Genomic DNA, 22,108 nt, shown 5'->3' with positions numbered 1-22,108 from the left:
GATTAATCGAAAAAATTATCAGTCAACTAATCGATTATGAAAATAATCGTTAGTTGCAGCCCTACAGCCGGTCAAGTTCTTCCACACCAAACTCATCCAACCGCGTCTTTATGGAGCTTGTTTTGTGCCCTGGGGCGCGGTCACGCTGGAATAGAAAATGGCCTTCCCCAAACTGCCCCCACAAAGTTGGAAGCACAGCAGTGTCCGAAATGTCTTTGTATGCTGAAGCGTTAGCCCCTGAAAAACAGCCCCATACAATTACCCCTCCTTTTCCAAACTTTACATTTGGCACAATGCAGTCAGGCAGGTAATGTTTTCAAGGCATCCGCCAGACTCGCCCGTCAGACTGCCAAACAGAGAAGCGTGATTCCCCACTCCAAAGAACCCGTCTCCACTGCTCCAGAGTCCGGTGACGGTGTGCTTTACACCACGCGATGCGACGCTTGGCTTTGTGCTTGGTGACGTGAGGCTTGCACGCAGCTGCTCGGCCGTGGAAACCCATTCCATGAAGCTCCAGCCGCACGGTTTTTGTGTTGATATTAATGCCAGTGGAAGTTTGGATCTCTTCAGCTATGGAATCGGCAGGGAGTTGGCGACTTTTACATATCATGCACCTCAGCACTTGGTGACTTTACGCTCGGTGACTTTACGTGATCTTCTGCTTCGTGGCTAAGTTCCTGCTATTCCTAAACGCTTCCACTTTCAATGGGTCTAATTGAAACACCTGAATTCAATAATTTAGAGGTGTGTGCCAATACTTTTGCACATATAATGTATTAGTGATAAGGTCAGGTGTAATATGTAATGTGTCTAAATCTGCTCTCCAATACAGTGTTATTCTTACTCCTAAAATATATATATTAGACTTGCACTTTCTTTCTCACGGTCTCTAAATGTTTCCCTACCTTCTCTGCCAACCACTTTTCTTCCTTCTATTCTCTATTCTATCTTCAATCTCTAATCTTCTTTCTTTGTCCGCATCTCTGCGGACATAACCCGGAAACTTCCGCCAAAGTGGCGGCGCTACAATGAGGTCCTCCCCGATCCTCTAATTGGGGAAGAGGATGTCACCGAAAGCACCAACTGAGGGCAATATGGCGGCGCTTGCAGTGACCCCCTCCCCTGATCCTCCAATCGAGCAGAGGACGTCAAGTGCCGCCATATTTCCCTCAGTTGGTGCTTTAAGTGACTTAAGGTAACTTTTGTGATTGCTGCTACATTTCATATAACATGGACAAAAAAAAGAAACTCGAGTTTTCCTATAAGTGCTTGAAAGACTTCATCGCAGATGAATTTGATTTCATAAAAAAAAGGCAGCAATGCATAATCTGTAAAAGAACCTTGCAGGCAAAGAGGTCATTAAGTTCAGTGGTCATATGGCACATAGAAGAATAGAGCTGAAATTTTAGTTTTGACATGTCTGCCTTTCATTACAAAAGTCCTAGGATAAAATGGAAAATCTAAAGAAAAAGTTGAAAACTGGGCTTCTAAAAATCTTAGGTGACATGGAAAGAAACCATTGAAATCTTAGCTTCCACTTCTTGATATGGAAGAACAACAAACTCAAATCTTCAACTACTAAGGGACTCGAACCCTCGATCTACTGATCCGAAGTCAGGCGCCTTATCCATTAGGTCTAGTTCTAAAACGAAGTCACAAAAAAATGATGCGCGTGTAGATACTTTGCAATAGCTGTCAAATAGATTTCTTTGGGCAACGAGATTAGGAAGTGTACAACAGAAAATCAAGGGTTCCCTGTTACTATTATGGAGCTGCTTTGAGCCAAAGTCTTCATAACAGTAGGTGGAGAAAGAATTAAAGTTTGCCTTTAAGTGTTTGAAAGAGTACATCGCAATGAACTTTGATTTCATCAAATGCATTAGCAAAGCACAATACGTAGAAGAACCCTGCATGCCCAGGGAGCGATAAGTTTGGTGGTCATATGGCACATCAAAAAACACACGTGAAATCTTAGCATTCACATGCAGGAACTCATGTGTGCTTACACTGTGACTCTAATGAAGCCGCTTTAAACCAATGAAACAGCAACAGGTCTTCCAATAGCTAGTCCCTTGCCTTGAAACCATGTCAAAATATATCATCTTTCTCAACTGTAGTAGCCTGTCTTGTCAAGAATGCTATCTTCTCTCTGCGAGGGTGTTCCGGTCTCCATTTGGAGGCGTGGGTTCAAATCCCGCTTCTGACAGTGTCTTTTTATTGAGCTTTGTTTCATTCAACACAAAGAATCAAATATTGTCTTTAAGTGATGAAAGAGTAAATTGCAGAAGACTCAAAAGAACAGTAACCTGCAGATCCAAATCTCCAGCAACCTCGACCACAAAGGCACTCAAACCCTCAATCTTCTGATCCGAAGTCAGACGCCTTATCCATTAGGCCACGCGGTCCAGACAGAAAGCGAGGATCTTATTCCGCACTTCGGAGAGAAGACATACCGAAAGAGGTGAAAATAACGACCCAGGTGTAGATACTTTGCAATAGAGATTAGGAAGTGTACAACAGAAAATCAAGGGTGCCTGTGACTCTTATGGAGCCACTTTGAGCCAAAGTCTTCATAACAATAGTTGGAGAGAGAATTAAAGTTTGCCTTAAAGTTTTTCAAAGAGTAAATTGCAGACAACTTTGATTTCATCAAAACCCGCAACAATGCACTATCCATAGAAGTACCTTGTATGCCAAGATGGAAACAAGCCGAGGTCACGCTCAACAGAAAAGTAGCAAAGTCCGTTAACAAGCCGAGGTCACGCTCAACAGAAAAGTAGCGAAGTCCGTGTAAACAAGCCGAAGTAATAATCAGGAAATAGGAACTTACGAAACTGGAGCTAGAGAGAAAATACATCAAGCAACAAGCAGTAGCTAAGATGGAGTTTAAATGTTCCCGGGCTGATGACTTCATTGTCAGTGCGCACAGCTGAGAGCCTCCCGACGACTGAGAAAAAGGGGCTAAACCCGCATGCCAGCCGGATCAGTGTGGACGCGGCACATTGAAAAAAATACTTAAAATCTTACTTCTGACATGTCTGCCTTTCATACCAAGAGGGGCTAAAGATCTTGGGTGACACATAACATGGAAAAAAACTGTTGAAATCTAAGCAGCACCATCGTCAATGCCTGGCTCAAGATTTAGTGATAGGAGTCATGCTGTACATCCATCAGTGCCTGGCTCAGTATATAGTGATTGGACTTAATCTGTGCCACATGTATGTCTGGCTTGCTATATAATGATTGGAGACATGTTATTCTACTGTCTTTGTCTGGCTCACTATTTAATAACAGAAGTCATGTGTACATTATCTGTGTCTGGATCACTATTTAATGATAGGAATCATGCTGTAACACCACCTGTGGCTGGATCACTACATAAAAATAGGAGTCATGCTGTACTACCATCAATGGCAATGTACTTGTGAAAGTAAGTAAGAAAGTAAGGGTCCCAGAATGACAGTTAGGAAATGTGGTCACCCTAGCCAAAAGTCATCTTTTTTGTACATACGTAATGCTGCCTCTGCCCAACCCAGGAAGACAGGAATTACTCTAACAAACATTTCAAAATGATTGCAATCGGCGTTAAAAAAAAGCAACAAAAAATTGTCACTGATATTTTCTGATTTATTATTTATGTTGTCCAAAATTAAGAGGTTTTCTTGGCATGCACGGCCCAATTTCTAATTTTCTCACCAATATTTACTGATTTATTGTTTCCTTGTCCAAAAATATTTTTTTTAATTACATTTTTAATTTTTTAAATTGAAAAACAGCCCCCCCAAAATAAATCAGTTATTACGTAAAAAAGGAAATGAAACCAGGGCCGGACTGGGACTGAAAAGCAGCCCTGGAAAAATTTGGAGACCAGCCCCATATAGTTTATCTCACGGTGAAGCTCTTATACCCACACGCACCCCTTATACATACCCGAGTCACACTATGTGCCATTCTTTTTATCTCATTATTTGTATTAAAATGCCAGAAAGCAAAAGTGTTAAAAGGCCCTAATAAATTAAATACATTACACATAATAGGATCAAAACATTTACTACTGCGAACATTGTTAGATGAAAGAGTTCCATTTTATTTAGTGGAACAAAACACTGATCACATTATTCTTCACGATATTCTGGTAAGAAACTTTTATTTCTTTATTAATTCATGTAGACTATTTTTTTCCATATTTAATAAAAGCTATGATTGAGACATATTTGGTTTTTATTTCCTTTCATTTGACAACCTACCCCCGAGTTATGCACCTCTGCCCCCAGGCTTGCCACTCTGCCCCCCTGATATGCCTTCTAACCCCTATATGCCACTCTGCCTCCAGAAATGCCTTATACCCCCTATATGCCACTCTGTCCCATGATATGCCTTCTAACCCCCTATATGCCACTCTGCCATATAGGGGGTTAAAAGGCATATCATGGGGCACTCTGCCTCCAGAAAAGCCTTATGCCCCACTATATGCCACTCTGCCTCCCTGATATGCTTTATACCCTCTCTTTATACCCTCACTCTGCATCCAGAAATGCCTTATACCCCTATATGCCACTCTGTCCCATGATATGCCTTCTAACCCCCTATATGCCACTCTGCCATATAGGGGGTTAAAAGGCATATCATGGGACAGAGTGGCATATAGGGGGGTATAAGGCATTTCTGGAGGCAGAGTGGCATAAAGGGGGTTAAAAGGCATATCATGGGGCACTCTGCCTACAGAAAAGCCTTATGCCCCCTATATGCCACTCTGCCTCCCCAATATGCTTTATACCCTCCTATATGCCCCTCTGCCCCATGACATCCCTTTTAACTCCCTTTATGCCACTCTGCCTCCAGATATGCCGTTGACCCCCTATATGTCACTCTGCATCCAAAAATGCCTTATACCCCTATATGCCACTCTGGCATATAGGGGGTTAAAAGGCATATCATGGGACAGAGTGGCATATAGGGGGGTATAAGGCATTTCTGGAGGCAGAGTTGCATAAAGGGGGTTAAAAGGCATATCATGGGGCACTCTGCCTCCAGAAAAGCCTTATACCCCCCTATATGCCACTCTGCCTCCCTTATATGCCTCAACCCTCCTATATGCCACTCTGTCCCATGATATGCCTTCTAACCCCCTATATGCCACTCTGCCATATAGGAGGTTAAAAGGCATATCATGGGACATTTTTGTTTACTTTATATGGCAAGCCGATCCAGCTTGCCATATTAAATAAAAAATAATATATGCCACTCTGTCCCATGATATGCCTTCTAACCCCCTATATGCCACTCTGCCATATAGGGGGTTAAAAGGCATATCATGGGACAGAGTGGCATATAGGGGGTATAAGGCATTTCTGGAGGCAGAGTGGCATGAAGGGGGTTAAAAGGCATATCATGGGGCACTCTGCCTCCAGAAAAGCCTTATGCCCCCTATATGCCACTCTGCCTCCCCGATATGCTTTATACCCTCCTATATGCTCCTCTGCCCCATGATATACCTTTTAACCCCCTTTATCCCACTCTGCCTCCAGATATGCCTTTTGACCCCCTATATGTCACTCTGCATCCAGAAATGCCTTATACCCCTATATGCAACTCTGGCATATAGGGGGTTAAAAGGCATATCATGGGACAGAGTGGCATATAGGGGGGGTATAAGGCATTTCTGGAGGCAGAGTGGCATATAGGGGGGGACACTTACATACACACACATGCCGATTTTTTTTGTTTTTAACAAATACAAAAAACATTATACAGTACAAAAAATACATTATTTTACTCACCTTCTACTTGTCTTGACTTCCTGGTAGCTGCACACTGTTCTCCTCTATGCTGACAGGAAGTCACTGACCTGACATCCGGTGCTGCAGCAGTCTGAGTGCGAGGGGGCGGAGCTTCCACCTCACGCTGCTCCCATCACTATGCAGCCATCAGACTGCTGGGAAAGTAATCTTAAACGGCCGGTGCGTGCTGATGCCGCCGGCCGGAGCTACTTTAACACTTTTTTTTTAATTATATGGTAAGCTGGATCGGCTTGCCATATAAAGTAAAAAAAAAGTATTAAAGCAGAGCCGGCCGGCGGCATCAGCACGCACCGGCCGTTCAGATTACATTCCCAGCAATCTGATGGCCGCATAGTGATGGGAGCAGCGTGAGGGGTGAAAGGTCAGTGCGAGGGGGCGGAGCTTTCACCCCTCACACTGCTCCCATCACTAGACGGCCATCGCACACGCCTGCTGGGTGCTGATGCCGGCCGGCCGCATCAGCACCCAGCGGCCGCTTTGATTAGATTTCGGGAAGCCTGGGGGGCAATTGCCCCCCTGCCCAGCCCGCCCCTGGCACCGAGGGAGGCGTTCATTGCCATTTGCAGCCGCTCAGCGGCTGTCTTCATGGTAAGTCTGCCGGCCGCCCAGCCCACGGACCTTCCGGCCCACCGGGAAATTTCCCGGTATCCCGGTGGGCCAGTCCGGCCCTGAATGAAACCTTCTGCTGCAGTGCCAGTAAATAAATAAAATGAACTATAGTTGTACAGCACCCCACCCTTTGTAGATAGATCAACTTCAATCTCAGATGAATCTAACACTATCACTGACACTCCTGACTCCCTTCAGTCTGTGGCGGCTACTCAAAAGTTAAAATGGCATCAGCACAGGGCTCTGAATCGGAGGTTTTGGGATGGCCTGAGGGAGTCCAAGCGCTACAAAACAAACAATTTCTCAATTGTTCTGGTATCTTATGTGTGTGCCCATACGGATGATCTGACCTTTCCTCTTCTGCTATTATTTTACTGTAATAGTCGGTCTGATCTGATTTTCTTACCGTTCTGCCATATTGAATTCCATTCCGATGTTTTGCTGCCTTTCAATTTATTACCAATTACCGATCATAATCACTTTGTTATAATGCTGTTATAACTATCTGAAAGCGTTTGATTGATGTTGTATAGCACATATGTTGTGACTTTGCTCAACTATGCTTTCTCCCGCTAATTAAGAAATGTATTTTAAAAGAATATAAAACACACACACAAAAAAGTTGTTTGTGTGTATTTAGCGCCATGTCATGTGATCGGATGCCTGGTTTACCTTAAACTAAGTATTTATGAATATTTTAACTTGTCCTCAATAAAAAATACAGAGGTTAGCTGAGGTAAAGTGTAAACCGCTAATATAGTGCCCCCTATGGCTAACTATAGGCCAACTGTGATAACTGACTCAGTCCCAAGAAGAAAAATGTACCCCAACCCCCCCAGACCTTATAATTTATATGACAGACCTTTTAGACAGTATTACTTGGGTCACGGTGTAGGCTGTCTCTCTCCATCTCCTTATGCCATACATGTATCATACGCGTACCATATACAAATATACCCATGGCCATAGTGGGTGTGGTTAAGGGCGTGGCCAATTTACACACCTGGGAACTTGTGGGCTCCGGCTACTCGGAGCCTACCCTGATGTCAGCGAGCGTTCCTGCTGATGTCAAAGGGGTATTGTCACCGACATCATCGCGGGAAACACCCACATTTAAAGGGCGTGTCAGCACCCCATTCCCGTGACCCGGAGAACCAGAGAAGTGACGCTTCTCTCGGAGTTCTCTGGGCCAAACCCGGAAAGTTCCCAGGTATGGTTATTTACGTAACCCAGTAAGGTATTTAGAAGAAAATGACAGCATTTTAAACACATTTCCTGCTGTTTCTACACACATTATGGTGACTTTTAAGGCTTTTGAACACCAGGATACACATATTCAAAGCAAAACATTCTGCGATAATAGCAAAAAAATCTGGGGCTGAGCTACATCCATCCCAACATTTCAAAGCCCAAACAGGACACTTTAATGTTTTTTATATACAAAATGTAAAATATGTATTTTCGCATCCACTGGTTTGCTTTAGTTTTTGGGGTTTACTTTTTGCTGCAGTTAGCATTACTACCCTGCACGATACTGTGTTGGAATCGACGTCTGTAGGCATCCGCGGAAACCTTTTTGGTCTGACTCGGCCACCGTAGAACTACAGGTAGCATGTCCCTACGGGCAGGGGAAGCTTCCCGACGACATCAATCTACTGGCAGAGGAAGTGGATTGCTTTATGGCTGGTGTGCGCTCCCACGTGTTGGGAAGTGAGTGTGGACTGGTGAAGGGTTCCAGTTGAGATATGAGTGCTGCAAAGAACGGAGGGTGAGTGCAGTTGCCACGGCCATGCGTTTTCTATACATTTTAAATAGCTCTGAAAACGTGTTTCAGAGATACATTCTGCAGGGTGTCGAGTGTGTACCGGAAACACGAAGGCTCTGGTATACGCAACGAGCATAAAGGAGGAAAAGAGAATAAGACAACAATGAAACATTACATATATGTCCCAAGCATATGCTGTACGGACACGAGTTGGGATTTAGATTCGCAGAGGGGCAGTTTTTATTGGGGGGGGGGTAGATTGCCTGGCGGAGGTATCTGGAGAACGGTGAACAAGACTGAAACTCGAAGCTGCTTGTGGAGTGACAATAATACTGCCTGACATGATGAAGCGCTGGGCTAGTGACTGGTACATGATGGGTGTAGTAATGGTGATATATATATATATATATATATATATATATATATAATATATATATATATATATATATATATATATGAACCAGTTTGGAAAGTGCAAAGAAGGGGACAAACAAGCTTGGCAGGGGTCTGGTGATGAGCACAGGGACAGATGTTGGGGGTGACCAGTGAGACATGATGGTGGGCGAGTTGTCAGCCAGGCAGGTAGCGATGACAGGAAAGTCAGCAGGTCGGGTGTGAAAAGTAAAAGGCAGTAGTGGGTGTGTAATGCACCGGCAGACAACCAAAATTAGGGATGTACGGAGCTAAAATGTTTCCTCTCGCCAAAAACCTAAAGGTCCTGTTCCTCATAGAATATTCATTGTGCCGTCTTTACCTTATGCGGGTAATCCGTAGCAAATATGCTTTAATTTCTTTGAAGGATTAATCGCAAGTAGAGTAGCGGAGCATAACAGCAACTTTAAGCCTTTACCACGTAAAGCACTTTTCATCGTTTCGCAGCTATTGTTGTGGAAAGCAGTAGCCAAGCTGTTTCGTTCTATATGATCTTGGTTTACCGGTATGGGATTTGTAGTTGACAACCAGCTGTGCTTAAATGTTGGTGATCCTTTTAAGTGACTGTCTGGGACTGGCCAAAGCAAAATATATGGCTTGAAAGCTGCTCATCTACTACTAGGATAATGCATCATGGGTCTTGTAGTTCTCCAACACCCGGGGAGGTACCTGTTTGCTGACCCTAGTGTAGCGTGTTCGCCCTTCTCGCGCAGAGGACCGTAGACAGACAGAAGCCTTCTTATAAGAAAGAGATGATTGCAAGCCACATCTGAAGGGGCTGAAATGTATTGTTTAGGTCCCCAGGCTCGTCTAGTGCCTCTCCACCGACTGGTTCCTTTACCTCTAGTAATGCAGAGAGCCCAAGGCTGTTACCGGTCACTAAGTACATCGTATGGAAGATATATATAATATATATATATATATATATATATAAGGATATTCTATGCTCAGTATGCACCCTCCTATTGAAATGCTTGAGAGCCCTGCATTAAAGGAACAATTTACTGCCCCATGCAGCCTCACCAAAGAAAAATGCACGTTAAAGTGCCCTGGAAGTGGTTTCATAGGAGAAGCTGCAGCACCACCGCCTTTATGGTCCCCCATATCACTATTTATTATGCAGGGGCCTCGCTGGCAGGTTTCTCAAGGAGACTGAACACCTATACAGGGCCAGTCAAGTACTTCCAGGAGTACAAGGAGCTCTTTGGGGTGACACCATTTTTATAATGATGCTAAAGTCACGATCCAAAACTCTCCCTTTGTGTATAAACTCCATTCTTACCCCTTTTTTAAATTTTTCATCATGTTTTGCTGTCGCCCACATACATTTCTTTTCGTCCGTCTATGTAGTTGATTGATGTTACTTTAAGTAGTAACGTTCCTTACGTTTTGTAACGTCTTGCTTTTTCATTATTCTTTTAGGGGTGCTCTCCTCTTGGGGAGCAAAATGGATGAAGAGGAAGTTCTGTTTGTTAAAGAATACGCAGTGAGCGCAAGCGAGGACGAGGTAGGGGAACTCTTTAAGCCCTTAAGGACCTGGAAAGCGGCAATTATCGTGTTTTTACCGTCTCTCTGTTCGACTGTGATGTCCCCCTTTCTCAATTAGTGAACCCATGCCAATTATTATTATAATAGAAGGGCTTTATTTTGAAATCATATTTTTAAAATGTGACATTTAGTATGATTAAAATTAGAGTGCCAAAAAATGAGAATCACAGTTCTTCGCGCATACATTATACACGGCTAGAGCCTATGGGGAAAAATCCCCCAGATATATTCTTAAACTTACCCTGGTTTCGACAACATTTATCATGTATTATGTGGTTGAACAAACATGGTAAACATGTCAACGCTGTGCTTTCAAAAAAACCCAAAAACCTGTATTTTGACAATTTCTCGTATTTGGTGAGCGATTAAACTCCGGTGTTGCTCTTTCTGCAGGGAGACAGCGATACAGAGAGGAAGCATCAGAAGCTCCTGGATGCCATCACATCTCTGGATGGAAAGAAAAGGTCGGTTTCTATGCACTTTGCCGATGAGTTCTTTCTAAACTGAAAGGCTGGTGTTCGATGGAGTTCTTTATCTTAAATGTGTTTTTGGTGGGGGATCACTGCTCTTTCAGGGGTTTTCTTATGTCAGTGTCTGCATTACACCTTTTAATACGTCTCTTTTCTAGGAGGAGGGTGGCTGAACGCTCAGAGGCCAGTCTTCAAGTGTCAGAATTTGGAATCAGCTCAGAAGGTTAGTACCGGTTCCGTCACCTCTGTTCCACTTGAGGTGTTTATTGTTTATTGAGTGTAGGTCAACTCTCCCTTAAAACTTGTTTTATTGGGTTTGATCTTCTTCATCAGCAGCTGGTCAAGGACTAGCTGTTCCTGTAGACGCACTTGTCTATACTAGACATGTTTTAAATTACTTGCATGCAGTGTGTGATATAAAATGTTTTTTTGGGGGGGAGAGAATGGATTTTGATAGATTAATCACTCACAAATTCCAGTCATGCACTTATAGTTCCAAAAAAATGTTGTTTCTGAAGCTAGTAATTTGATTTCATTGCTTGTGTAGGTACCGGCGAGAAGCTCACACTTTCTGATCTCATTGAACCAACGCAGAAATCTGCCTCCCTATCTACTGTTAGGAAGCAGCTAAAGAAATTGAGTCGGGCCCAAAATGTAGAGGTCCCTCTCACCAAAGAGGAAACTCAGAAAGTAAGTGAATGTTCCGATTGTAGGAAACTTTTAATGGGCTCTTTTTCTATTATTTCTATCCAGCTAGGGTTCTGCCCGGCCCACCTTAAGGATAGTTAATTTCATGTTTCCACTTTCACCAACTGGTTGAAGATACCCCTTGAGTGAATTTTATTTTCGTCTTTGTTATGTATGGAATAAAGTGTTAAAATTCACCATTATCGAATGAAATTAAGATTTTGGGGGTTTTTTTCCTATATTTTTGAGTTTTTCTTTTTTCCTAGATACAAAGAGTTGTAGCTTACGAGAAGGCCTCTGAAGAAGTTACCAGATGGGAGCATATAGTAAAGCAGAATCGAAAGGCCGATCAGCTAGTGTTTGCCGAGAACAATGACACCGTGAAACCTGCGCGGATTGAAGATGTTGTAAAGGGCTGGAAAGTGAGTGATGGAAGAATCCAATGCATTTGTGTTGCAATAAATGGCGTACCTTTTTAATGAAGAGTTTTGTAGTAGGTATGAACTGGCTGGTTACAAAGCATTAGCTAAGTCGACATAAGGAAAGACCGAGGTAGCATGCATGTGTTATGTATGGTTCCTAGCATCTTGTGTTATATTCATCTGTAGTGTTCCAGCGAATGGTTTAAATTTGTTTTTTTTCCCTCTCCGTTCCTTTGTTTGTGGTCCAGTTCCCATACTCTATTTATCAATGTACCATAGGCAGCCATAATAGGACAATCTTTACTTAAAGGTGCTTTTGTGGACTCCGATATGGACGATTTAATGACACCCAAGGCAGCTACAGCCTACTGGTGCACCATGGCTGCCTCTGGTAAACAAGTTTGAGGAGCTTTGTGAGTAAAACAGACCATGCTAGAAAACTCCTTATTTTACTGATGCTGCCTAAGGATTTATCGTTTTATAAGTCATATCCCCTCTGCCATAACATTTGCTTCAGGCCGTCAGTTAAGGTTGCAGAGCATAAAGAAAATAGATCGGAATTGGTAACTCTTTTTTGCGTGTGAATGATGAAATGATATTTGAGGAACTTTTGGGATGGAGCTTACATTAAGCTTAAAGCAGCGCTCGTCATGGAGGAATGATGACTGCACTTTAAAGAAGGAAGTATTCCATTTAGTAGACTATTGGCAAACTTAATATTGCTCTTATATAATGTTTCTTCTTTTTATAACTGTGTGGCTTCCCAGAATAAAAAGTGAGTGGAGTATGCAATACGTACTCGGCCCCTCACATACATCTCAATATAAATCAACAAACTTGAGCGTGTAGTTTTATCTGTAACTTGGACGGTGGTTTGGACGAGGTAACTATATATTAAACTTCTTAGAGTATATACAATATTTTTATTGTGACATACTTAGTCACGTGGGTACTGTTGGTTTATTACAGGGATAATGACTGTGCTTTATACGCCCGTTGTTTATATTGTTTTTGTAGGCGCGTACATCGCTGGAAATGGAGATATTTAATATTCTTCATGAAAATAAACAGCCCTTGACGGATCCGTTATTGACCCCCGTTGAGGAGGCATCGCTGAAAGCTATGAGCCTGGAGGAGGTGAGAAACCAACGTCTTCTATGCATTCGATAAAATGTGTAAATTTTTGTCTTTGCTACCCTCTGCTGGTTCAAGTCTTGCTGCACGCTGCCTCACTTGGGATATTGGGATCGTGGGTCTTCACAACAGCATATTAAACTCCCTAAATTCTGTTTGATTTTTAGGCCAAGCTTCGTCGTGCAGAGCTTCAGAAAGCGAGAGCTTTGCAGTCCTACTATGAGTCAAAAGCTCGAAGAGAAAAGAAAATTAAAAGCAAAAAGTATGAACAGCTGATAATAAATAAGCTTCCCTTTTTGTTTCAAATGTTTCCATATTGTGACTTGTCCTTGCCCTGTAAACTGTTTAGAGCAACATTTAAGGAACAATGATACTTGGGGAATGATGCGTTTCTTTCTATTCTTTTCCATAGTATAAATGCTGTCCCTTCTGATCCTTTTACTGCGTATCAGCTCATAGCTTGGAAATGCATCTAGAATTCTACTTACCGCTCTTTTGTGTTTGTTCTCCAAAGGGAGAGTTGTTTCAGCTCCTTTGCTTCACCGTTCAGCTCCTTTGCTTCACCTAGCGTGAAGGGTGAAGCTGGCCCTTCATAATGTATAATTCAATAGGCGAGGAGACCTGGGAGACTTATGACTTATGTACTCGTGCATTATATAGGGAAACCAAGCCCTGTTTTGTGCTACGTTGTATGGATTGCTGTCGCTCTTTCTTTCTCACTGAAAAAAAATCAAGGGCACCCATTCATTTTATATTCTTCATTAGCCTACCCCTGGGAACCTTTTTGACTTTTTACCCCTCTGCCATCGTTCACATCAATTAATGCACCCATTCAGGTGAAGTTGATACTTCTTATTGGGCCAATTTAGTATAAAATGTAAAGTCACATACGCTTTCAGTCACTCAGAGGGCTCTTTCTCTGGGTGTATGGTGTATTTGTATAAAAAACGCTATGAAAATGTATACCATTTTTGTAAATCTAACAATTTGTTCTACAGGTACCATAAGATGTTAAAAAAGAGCAGGCATAAGGAAGCTTTAAAGGGGTTTGAGGAGTTGAAGAACACTAATCCGGAGGCAGCTTTGGAGGAATTGCAGAAAATAGAGCGAGCCAGGATGGAGGTGACTGAGACAACAGAGCCAATGTCTTCGTGGTATTGGTTTCAACCCTTCGCTGGAGTGCCAAAGTCTGACTATTTAATACTCTGTTTTATAGGAGCGAATGTCCCTGAAGCACCAGAACAGCGGCAAATGGGCCAAATCCAAAGCCATCATGGCCAAATATGACGATGAAGTGAGTACTTTCTCCGACAGAGGAAAATGCAACATTTTCAAGATGTTTAAGTTTCTGAAGTGTAACGTGATCTTAAATTGGAACTTTCATCAAAACAGCCATTATCTAGAATTGGTTTTTTGTTGTTTTTATGAACTCAGCAAGAACAGGAGTTCTTTAGAGCAAACCTTGTGGCGCTTTTACCATGCTGGTCCCAAAGAGCTTCTCATTCTACTGCACCAGACCCATTTACTAGTCACGCTTTTTTTTTTTTTCTTCTTCACCAATCTTGCCCCTAAACTGTAAGATTACTTAAAGGTCTCTGCAAACAGCCGGGGCCACTATGTTTTTTTTTAATTTACTGGAGAACAAAGATGATTTCAGTTCACGGTGGATCAAGGCGATTTAAATCACTAGTCAGTAAAACTCTATTTAAATCGTAATTTAAAACAGCTATATCAGAACTGATTTTAGTTTAATAGATTCATCACTCATTCATGGAGATCTGCTTAAATAGTTTTAACTAAAACAACATTATAGAACATACATATTCTATAATGTCAAAGTTTATTAACTGAATGTGGATGTTATGTTACTTTGCCCAAAATGCAAATACTCCATAAATATACAGCCTTACACTACATAACTAAGCTCTATCTAATGCTCAATAAGTTTTGAACTGTAATGTAAATTAAATAGATTATTTTTTCTCCAAAAGCATTTGATTAAAATCAAAGAAATCAGATTTCAATCAAAAAATAATTTGCTTCCGTCCTGTTTAGTTTCACCTCCTGTCATCAAACATTTTTAGAAGTGGATAAGCCAAGGAATGTCCTGTCCATGTAGTGAAGATTAACCAATTAATTTGACTTTTTTTTATTTTATGCGACTCCAATAGGCACGCAAGGCAATGCAAGAACAGCTGCAGAAGAACAAGGACTTGACTAGGAAAGTACAAGTTATATCAGAAAGTGAGGAGAGCGGGGAGGAGGAGGTGATACCCGACTTTGTGAACGATGCACAACTAAACCCGGATGGGCTGAATCCCTGGATGACCGGCAAACTGAGCAGAGAAGCTAAGGACTCTGGGAATCAAGCAGCCGACGTAGACGTTGAGACTGAGGAGAACAAACAGTCCTTGGACCAGGATGAGGAGGGTGATCCGGAGGATGTGCAGTCGGAGGAAGAGGTCCTGCTACAGGAATTTGAGGAAAAAAGACGCTTGCGAAAAAATCAAGATGACTCTGCTGTAATCCAGCCTGGTGAGCTTTAAAATGAATATCGAACTTACTGCCAACAATCCGAATAGCTTTAAAATGAAACATTTAAAAATAACAGCCACATACTTTAGTGCTGTGTTTGGTTATGCTTTTATCTGGGATGTGACAGTTCTCATTAACCAGTAATAAAACATACTTTTAGAACGGAGAATGATGCACAAAGTACATCAAAGGAATGAAAGATACACCGCACTTTGGTGCCATTTGTTCTCTTATACTCCATCTATTTGTTACTATAACCCACAAAATGATCAAAATCAATGTGAAGAATATGCAACAATACAGAAAATCCTTTCACTGAACTCTATGTTCATACAAAGCCTCGTATTGCCTTTTAATTCATTAGTACTCGCTGTATCCCAACCGGTTTGCATATACATCATTTTGTTGGTTTGTATGGTACTTGTTGTATCATAAAAACATTTTAGTTTAAAAACCTTTCATCTATAGTTCTAGAACCTTTCCGTAAAGTCTTTACTTCTCAGTTTGAAAAGGGAAACCCTTTGCTTGTTGGGTGTTTTTTTTTTAATGCTATTTTACAGGGATCCCCTGTTTATTTTTTTAATTCCGGTTCACTTATGTCTGAAACCATTTTTCTGTAAAAAAAGACAATCTATATTGACCTGCTACGTGGAAATCTCTTGTAGTAGTGGCGTGCGACATTGTCAACGAGCCTGAAGATGAGCAAGTGTCTGCTTTCAAACACCTCTTCCAGAAACTCTTAGAGCAAAATAATCACGAGAGTCGTAAAAGCACTTTCCAGGAGCCTGAGAAGCCGGAGGTGGTAGTTTCACAGGAGGAAACAGAAGAAGGACCTTTGTTGACGGAGAGCTTGGAAAGGAGACAAACCATAGAAGAGATTGGTGCCCTGGCACAAGAAGATCATCAAGACGCGCAGGTTGCAGAGTCCGTTCCACGTAGTAACAACCCACCAGGAGATAGGACCTCCGCAACTGTGAAGGAGATAGAGGCCAAGAAACCGAAGCTTATTGACCACAATGATGTCCTTCCTGTTGCTGCGCAGAAAATTCAGATACCGGTGCTTCTAACTACTGTAGAAGAAGAGGAGGTAAGTCTGTATTTGAGGCATATGGTGAGCTATGCAAGTACGTTGCCAGTGTTATGCTGAGTAGTGGAGATGATGCCCCATGGATGCTTTTTTAATCAGTTAGATAAAGAATATATAGTAAGTAACAATAAAAAAAGTTAAATATGAATTGTGAGTGGATCATGATTTTCTTTGGGGGGAAAAAATAGCCTAAAGTTGTGTTTTGAGGCAAAGTGCGTCTTCTAATAGGTTAAAGTGTAGTAACAACCACAATCTCTGAGTTTTGCATGTTAATAGTTTCATCTATATCGTCAATCAGGAGGAAAATGATGACACAGATCAGAAAATGATCATCAAAGAAGCATTTGCCGGAGATGATGTAATCAGGGACTTCCTGAAAGAGAAGCGCGATGCAGAGAAAGCAGATAAACCGAAGGACATCAATCTAATCCTCCCGGGATGGGGAGAATGGGGTGGTACCAACCTCAAACCCAGCAAGAAAAAACGGAGGAAGTAAGTTCTGCTTAACTTAACATGAACTGTGCTTTTGTTTGCAGGCAAGCGTTTTATTCCTGCCTGCTCCAAATGGCTCATGATTTGCTGATCAGAGATTATCTTTATTTTTTTTGAAAGTGCTGATGTCTTATTCATTCACTCACGATCAGATCAGGATGCCTTTTTGAATTTATTCAGGATCAATTTTTTTTACAATTTCCAATCCCAACACATTACAAATGTTTTATATACGTATACTAGAATTTCTTTAGACCTGAAGGTAACCATTACATTATGCCCCCTCTACCTCATGCATTTCTGTTCAATTTGTCTTTCATTCTAGCAGTAAGCTTTTTAATGGCTGTAACGCTTATGAGCTAGCAGTCTATTTTTACGCACGTTATGCAGAAGCAGTTGCATCGCAAGTTTCCACTGATTCCGTTCCACTTCCACTTGGGCTTCTATGATCGAGCACTGGCAGGTCATGTGATGCCGGCGCATGGTCATAGAAGCCCCAGAGGAAGTGCCGGCAGCAGCTGCGTGCTTTTAATATTAGTTTTTCTAAAGTATCACTTGGACTGTACTGTTACGTTGTTAATTCAACTGAAGGCTCTGCTTGATCGTGGAAGCTATTGGACCAAAAAAGTGTCTATTGTCATTCTAGAGGATTCCAGAGTGTTCCACTGTCTGCAAAGTTAAAATGTCTTTGGTGTTTTTTTTTTTTGTTTGTTTTTGTATCTTTGTCTAACATAAATTATGAATGATAGTTCTTGTAGAAACATTTGGGACAGTAAAGAAGCCAGATGTGTTTCTGCTTTCAAAATAACTTGAAGAGCCTGGTTTACAATAATTCCCTTGTTATGATTATGTGCTGTGCTTCAGTAAGCAGAAAATATGATTATATGGACTTGCCTGTATGATGATGCTGGATATACTAAGGGATGTTTTTAATTAATCTACAGGAATTAATAAAAAAAAAAAAACCCATTAAAACCAGTATGTCTGCAACACATATACCCGAAACCCTCCCCTTTGCCCTCCATTTGAGTCGAAATGCATACCCAGAGGAGTTTTTGATGTTTTTATTCTGGTCACTGTGCGTGAAATATTTAATTAACTTTCATCCTCAGGTTCATTATCAAAGCACGTCCTGCCCCACCACGAAAAGACCAATGTCTTCCCAACGTCATCATGAATGAGAAGAGGAACATCATAGCTGCTGCACATCAGGTAAGAAGAGAAGTTTACATCAGGTGTTAGAATATGGCATTTGTATTTTATTTTTTTTTGAAGCTAAGAATACTTAGGATTACAAAACTTGTCCAACAGAAAAACTGCTCGGGGAAACAGTTTGAAGAATTTGTACCAATAAACTTTCTTTGTCTACAGACCTGGGTGCTGCCATTGTATGCAGTCATGTGATATAAGGGGTAAACGGCGAGCTCAGCTAAGTCAGAGGGTCCCCTGGGTGAATAAAACTGAAATGTATTGCATTGTTAACAACAAGGCCGTATCAGTAGGTACGCGATCATTCTGCCAGGGCGGCAGTCAGTTGGATGCTGGGATACTCGATCATCTCAGTAGAAGAGACAAGAAGGGCGTTTAATTTGTTTTACTGATTAATATGTATCATGTTCTCTTATGCGTCACACTTATGGTTCATGTTTTAAAAGGCAGCAACCTGTTTGTCACGTTCCACAGGTCAACGAGCTTCCTTTCCCATTTAATAGCCGTCAGCATTTTGAAAGCACCATCCGTGCTCCGGTGGGCAATACGTGGAACACAGAGAGGTCTGTGCAGAAGCTGACAGCTCCTCGGGTCATTACAAAACGAGGCCATATCATCGAACCCATGACCGAAGAGGTTCTCAAGAAAAACGGCTCATCTAAAAAACCTGCAATAGAGATGAATAAGCCTCACTCAAAACACACATCCCGCAAGGGAACCAAACAGAGGAAGAAGAAATAGATTAGAGAAGGGCGAACAGCATACTAAGAAAATGATTCACTGCCAACAGTTCAACATGAAAGATATAGTGGGTTGCCACAGGTGTAATGTTCTTTAGAGTCCTACAAGAAGTCTCCATGTGGATGAACCTGAAACTAACTGGACCACTTTCTGTTATCACCTGCTGGTTTTCCGATTGTCCAATGGGAAATATCTGAGAGTCTTTTCAATCTGTTTTATGTTGGCCTCGGGGACATGAAACACCATTCTTATCGATTCATCTTAGAAACGCATTGCTGTGCATAACTGAAGTGGTTTTTATTATCTTCTTACAGAGCAGTTATGCAGCTTTTTAGTAAGTGGCCATGTTTAAATGTCTCAATGTTTAACAGTGGGGATCTGGTGCAAAGCAGAGTATTCAGCAGCTAAATTTCTTCAGTTGCTCCAAATGTAGTTCTCCTCAAAGTTTTGGCTTCATAAATAATGGCCCAGCGTGTTCTTAAGGGTTGGTTTCTTGTATGTTGCACATCTGTTTTTCTGTTGCCGGGACATGCATTATTTGTCGTTTCCACGAACCCCGACCATTGTTCAATAAACAGCGTATGAACTTTGATCCGTCATAATCTTTCATCCATTTTTGCTCTTTGTGAATCCGTCTTACGAAAAGAGCTTATTATTTATACAAAAGAATAAGGCAGCCTTTTCAATGAGCAATATGGTTGCAAACTGAAAAAAGTTTAGACCCAATAGATCACTATTGGATTGGAGTAGAACAATAGAGCTGAAACAAATACAGATGGCCATAACATACAAACATATTATGCCAATCCTAGAATGGTTTAAAAATTTAGTTTGCTGCCTTAAAAGCAGGGTTGTTTGCCCGTTTTAGAGAAGCCCGATAAATATTTTGTTGGTAGTCCATTAATTATTATTTTGTAAGGGGGAGGCTGCATGCTCTTCGAAGTGAAAACTCACATTATACCAAATAGACAATAACATCAACGAATGCTAAAGATTGAGAGGAGGGATGAAATAAAGGGTTAAATTCCCTAAAGGGAGAGCTGGAAGGAGGTTTTCCAGGAAAGCTGTGGGTTTTAACTCCCTTACTTCACTATGCATGATAAGGGGCAACTACAAGCAACTTTTTCAAGCAAAAAGGGTTCAGCTGACCCTGCATAATGCATAATTTAAGGGATAAAGCGATGTTGAATATAACTCACTTATTTAACTATGCGTTATATTGGTCAGGCCAAGTTCTTCCTACAGAGGAAGCTGTCCTGGTTTTGCATATATAATGCTAGGGCCCTGTGAAGATTTGATTTTTCAAATGGAATCGCTTCTGCCAATTTGAATTGGGTTCAGAAAGTCCTTAAAGATTCAATAATCTTAAATCTCATGGGCCGCTGCCCCCCGTTCCATTGACCAGTCCCTCCGCACACAGTAAAGGCATCGTTATTTTTTCTTAATTTATAAGACGATTAATGGATCGCTTAATAAGAGCAAATCATTCATTGCAATCAACGACCAGTGTAAGTAATGTAAGAGATTAATGCTTTATTTACAGATTTATTTATATACATATTATTGTGATGAGTTGGGGTACAGCTATGGATAGTCCTTTCCAAAATCGGGACCTTGGGTGGTACGGGAATGAAATGAACCTTTTTTATACAGGTTGGAGTTGTACAGAAACCGTAGTATCTGGCAGTCACTCTTGATTATTACGTCTGGTTAATAATATATATATTATGATCATGTGTTTGTAAAGCATTAATATTTCCCTCAGCTTTGCACAATGGTCCTCTTTTTTAACAAACCCTATTTTATTTCATTAATGAAAATGTGATCCTGTAGAGCAGCTACTTTGATAAATGAACAACGAATAATGCAGATGTGCCGTGTATTTTTATCCATACAAAAGGTTCTCTACGTGATAAATATTTTGGGAACTTTTTTTTTTTTTTTTTATGAAGTGCTGGAAATTTTGGACGAAATCTAGTTCCTGATTGCGTGCGTTGCCGTGTCATTGCATTTTGTATACTGCTGTTAGACCGTTCTGCCCCCCGTTGGCTTCTCGCAAAATTGAAATGGTGTTTAAATATGAGCTCGATGCCGCATACTATCAGATTAGAGTAATCGCAGCCCAAGGCTTATAGAACCCAAACGCCAGCTTGATTGGCTATTTGTAGCATTTGCAGAGTGGAATAAGATTTTCGGTTGAAAGCAGCGGTGAGAGGCGGCCAAAAACACAGGTCAAGTTTAATATTGCTATAAAACAGCAGTGCGGCAGAGATAGACCTGTATCAACCCGCAGCTGGTGTTTAAGCAGATGGAGATAATCTCCGCTTCTCGCTAACGGTACGGATTATTATGTGTATGGTCGTACCGCTGCGGAAATAGCCGTGGGGAATGTATCTACCGTTGCTACCTATACAAAACTGCCCCTATTGTTCATTTGTTTAACTCTTTCATTGTCACAGTCGGCCATTCTTTTTACTATTTGGGGGGAAATGAGAAAATCTGATTTTAATTTTTTTTTTGGTTACTTGATTACCTATTTTGCCGTTTAATCGGAGGAAGCAAAAAAAAACAACTTTTGTGGCCTTTAATTGGAAGAATTAAAAGAAAAACAGGTTGTGTTTGTTACCTTAAATTAAAGGCTACATAGCTATTAAAGTAATAAAAAAAAAAAACCCAAACTGATTTATTCAGATAGTTTTGAAAATATTAACTCTTTCAGTGGAAGGTGTGTTTATTGAAACACAAGGTTCCGTGGCATAATTAGAATACTTTATAATTAGAGCACTTTATCCATTAAGGTCCCTTCATAACAATGTTATGAAGGGACCTTAATGGATAGCAAGCTGCCCACTGTTCAGTAAAAAATAAAGTGGATCTGTTGCCTTTGAAATGTTGGTCTCATTAAATTTACGTTCAGAAAACGTCCATACTTGTTTCTTCAAACAGTGTATGTGTTTTGAAGATATTTTATAGTCATTAGTTAAGAGCAATTTCCCCTCAGATGAGCTGTGCTCTGTGCGCTAAATTGTAAATAATTTATTATTCGCGTTATTGTCCTGTTCTCATGTAATTTCTACTCGCTGTTCCTCCTGAAGCTGCCAGAAGAAACATCTAGGATGGTGCAATAAAAGCCACCTCTGGAAAGTTTCCCCACACCACAGGAGAAATTTTTCTTT

General features: G+C 41.2%; 1 protein-coding gene across 1 annotated transcript; it reads left to right on the top strand.

Moving 5' to 3' along the window:
• Positions 1-1,094: 1,094 nt before the first annotated feature.
• LOC149281992 (U3 small nucleolar RNA-associated protein 14 homolog A-like) lies at positions 1,095-18,932 on the top strand. The gene is made up of 15 exons (XM_089498745.1): positions 1,095-1,195; positions 10,030-10,114; positions 10,549-10,619; positions 10,784-10,848; positions 11,173-11,315; positions 11,579-11,734; positions 12,752-12,871; positions 13,036-13,130; positions 13,867-13,990; positions 14,085-14,162; positions 15,040-15,403; positions 16,069-16,490; positions 16,789-16,982; positions 18,095-18,194; positions 18,666-18,932. The coding sequence occupies exons 1-15, from the start codon at positions 1,095-1,097 to the stop codon at positions 18,930-18,932; spliced, it is 2,385 nt and encodes a 794-aa protein (XP_089354871.1).
• Positions 18,933-22,108: the final 3,176 nt, after the last annotated feature.

This window comes from Sceloporus occidentalis, unplaced genomic scaffold, assembly GCF_023333645.1.
Source record: "Sceloporus occidentalis isolate IW3139 unplaced genomic scaffold, rSceOcc1.0.p SCAF_125, whole genome shotgun sequence".
Taxonomy (NCBI): Eukaryota; Metazoa; Chordata; class Lepidosauria; order Squamata; family Phrynosomatidae; genus Sceloporus; species Sceloporus occidentalis.
This window is presented reverse-complemented; position numbering and strand designations above follow the sequence as displayed.